General features: G+C 35.3%; 1 protein-coding gene across 1 annotated transcript; it reads left to right on the forward strand.

The window, feature by feature from the left end:
- The first annotated feature begins 735 nt into the window (after window positions 1–735).
- Window positions 736–2,727, forward strand: LOC118750295 (putative nuclease HARBI1). The gene is made up of 4 exons (XM_036485018.1): window positions 736–1,257; window positions 1,327–1,659; window positions 1,717–1,861; window positions 1,918–2,727. Exons 1-4 carry the CDS (start codon window positions 1,030–1,032, stop codon window positions 2,148–2,150), a joined length of 939 nt encoding a protein of 312 aa, XP_036340911.1. The 5' UTR covers window positions 736–1,029; the 3' UTR covers window positions 2,151–2,727.
- Window positions 2,728–3,151: the final 424 nt, after the last annotated feature.

Below are 3,151 nucleotides of genomic sequence, written 5' to 3' on the forward strand. Positions count from 1 at the left end.
GATGTTTGGGAAATCATCACGCAGAAACGACTGAACGGATTTGCATGAAATTTTGTACGCGGATAGCCCATGACCTAGATTGGAAAATAGGCTGCTCTTCTTAAAAGTTGCCACCTGTTAAAAATGTTTCATTAAATTAATACGCGGAAACGACTAAATGGATTTGCATGAAATTTTCCAAGCAGATAGCTTATGACCTACAGAGGAAAATAGGCTAATTTTTTGGAAGGGTTGCCACCTGTTAAGAAAGTTTAATTTATTTAATACGCGGAAACGACTAAACGGATTTGCATGAAATTTTGCACACAGATAGCTTATGATCTAGGTTAGAAAGTAGGCTACTTTTTTTAAAAGTTGCCACCTGTTAGAAATGTTTAATTTTATTAATACGCGGAAATGAGTGAACTGATTTGCATGAAAGTTTTCACTAAGTTAGCTTATGAGCTAGGTTGAAAAATAGGCTACTTTTTTAAGATTTACCACCTACTAAAAAAGTTTAATTAAATTAATTTGCGGAAAAGTCCGAACGGATTTGCATGAAATTTTGCAAGCAGATAGCTTATGATCTACAGTGGAAAATAGGCTAATTTTTTGGAAGAGTTTCCACCTGTTAAAAAAGTTTTAATTAAATTAATACGCGGAAACGACTGAACAGATTTGCATGACAATTCGCACAGAGATAGCTTATGACCTAGACTGGAAAATAGGCTACTTTTTTAAGAATTGCCACCTGCTTGAAAATGAAATTTTGCTCAAAGGTGGTTTATGACCTGTAGTGCGATTCACTACTCTATTTTAACAACACTTGTTATCGTTATATCAACTAAACAAGAATTTTATCGATTTTGCTATTCAGAAAACGTTTCCTTAACAACACCGGCCTTCGAAAAATCAGCTGTTATCGTTTACGATTCGGCTATTGCTAAATTGTCGACATCTCAATTGGAGTTGTCAATTTTGTGTTAGCGTAAATATCTAAACAAATAAAAGTAACTTAATACGAAAAAAAGGAGTAAATACAAATTAGAGATGGCTTTCGAATTTGTAGCTTTAAGCTTGTCTCAAAACGAGCCAGAGACAAATTTTTCAACGGTGGATCGGCGTTTTCTGCGGGATATTGATAATCCCCTAGAACTCCCACCTTCAGAGTTCCGGAAGCTTTACCGTGTGCGTCCAGGCATGGTGGCGGACGTGGTTGAACGGCTGGAAGACCTTTTAAAAGGTTCACGAATTACAGCGATATCGGCTGAAAAACAGGTAAAGCATTAAATATTTACTTTTAATAAAGTTTTACATGTGTCAATAAATTCACTTTTGTTTTGAAAGGTTCTGTGCGCTTTGCGATTCTACGCCACGGGATGTTATCAACGGCCCGTGGGGGAACAATGGGGAATTTCACTGAGTCAGTCATCAACCAGCCGCTGCATACACAAGGTAACCGAAGCCATCAATAGCCGCTTATTCTTGTCGGAAGTGAAGTTCCCCATGACCCAAATAGAACGTCAAGCTGCCAAGGAAGCGTTTTCCTTAGCTCCTGCGCCTTTTGTCGGAGGAACCATCGGGGCGATCGACTGCACCCACATATCCATTTTGGGTCCTAAAAATAATGAGGAAGCATACGTTAATCATCATGGATATCACTCCATAAATGTGCAAATGGTAAGCAAAGCATTTGAAATGAAGTATAGTGTTAATTGTTTATTGTGTTTGCTATAGATATGTGACCCAAATCTTAAAATCCTGAACGTGAATGCCAGGTATCCGGGAGCAAGACATGATTCCTATATTTGGAGCTCTTCCGCTGTGCGACAAGTCATGCAGCGAGCGTTTGAAAATGGAAACCGCAATATGTTTTTGATTGGTATTTATTTTTGTTAATTTATTTTAAAATATAATACTAAAAGATGTTTCTTTAAGGGGATTCTGGATACCCATTAGAGCCATGGCTCCTTTACCCAACCAGCCAGAAGGGTCACCAAAATTTCGGTACAATGAAGCGCTCTGCAAGGCACGGAACCCGATTGAGAGACTCTTTGGCGTCCTTAAAGGAACGTGGCGATGCTTATCACAACAAAGGGTTCTGTTGTATGACCCCGCTTTCGCTGGTAAAGTCGTTAACGCGTGTGCAGCCCTTCATAACATTCGTTTAAGTGAGCGGTCAATTAGCGATCCTATTGTAAATTTTTCAACAGATTTTGAGAATTCTGACAGAATTTTCGAAAGCCCAAATGCATCATCTTCCACTGCAAAACGTGTACAAGAAAGATTGATTACAAACTTCTTTTCCTAAAATTTGTATGATTACACTTCTAAGGGCCGTTTTCTGAAGTAACCTTTAACTTGAAAGCTCACTATATATTTAAAGGTTGGATTAAAAATAAAGCTATGTCTAAAGTTAAGCATTTCTATTATCGGTTTTTGACGTATGTATGTTTCCTGGTTGTAAATCAATTTAAAACCGACAAAAAAATGATTTACTTTAGACACTATCATAAACTTTAATGCAACCTTTAAATATAAAGTGAGCTTTAAAGTTACAGGCTACTTGAGAAAACGGCCATAACAGTTCAAAAAATTAAAGCTTAGAATCAAATATTTATAAGTACATACTTTATTAAAAATGTAAATATCACACGGTATTTTTGCCTTAATGGTATATTAAAATTAGTCACACTAGATCATAAGCTTTCTTCTTATTTCTTATGTTAAATTTTCCCCTGAATCCAAACATGCAGTCAGAGATTTAGAAAGTAAATCCGTTTCGAGGTATATATAAATTTCGGTTTTTTGAGAACTGAAACAAGTTCACTCATTGAATTTAAATTTCTTTTTATACCAGTAAAGCTTTTACATTTGCTATCATTTATTTCAACATTATTGATTTATTGCCAAATTTGAATATGCATGTTGGCATAGATGATAGCAAATTTAACAAGCTTCACTAGTAAAAAAAGAAATTTACATTCAAATTTATATATACCTCGACAACGGATTTACTTTCTAAATCTCTGACTGCATATTTGTATTCAAGGACAAATTTTACATAAAAAAAAGATGTTAAAACGCCACAGGTCAGATTTCTTGTAAACTGTTATTATCAATTAAATTTAATAATTTATTTTTGAGCTTTAGGTCGTATGTTAAATAAAAC

Source organism: Rhagoletis pomonella, unplaced genomic scaffold (assembly GCF_013731165.1).
Source record: "Rhagoletis pomonella isolate Grant_MI unplaced genomic scaffold, Rhpom_1.0 Rhpom_scaffold_00198, whole genome shotgun sequence".
NCBI classification, from domain to species: domain Eukaryota; kingdom Metazoa; phylum Arthropoda; class Insecta; order Diptera; family Tephritidae; genus Rhagoletis; species Rhagoletis pomonella.

Bases quoted from the DNA above. Each gene is read 5' to 3' on its own strand.
- LOC118750295 (XM_036485018.1), top strand. From the start codon at position 1,030: ATGGCTTTCGAATTTGTAGCTTTAAGCTTGTCTCAAAACGAGCCAGAG. The intron at 1,258-1,326 runs GTAAAGCATTAA...TTGTTTTGAAAG, and splicing joins CGATATCGGCTGAAAAACAG to GTTCTGTGCGCTTTGCGATT. The intron at 1,660-1,716 runs GTAAGCAAAGCA...TGTTTGCTATAG, and splicing joins ACTCCATAAATGTGCAAATG to ATATGTGACCCAAATCTTAA.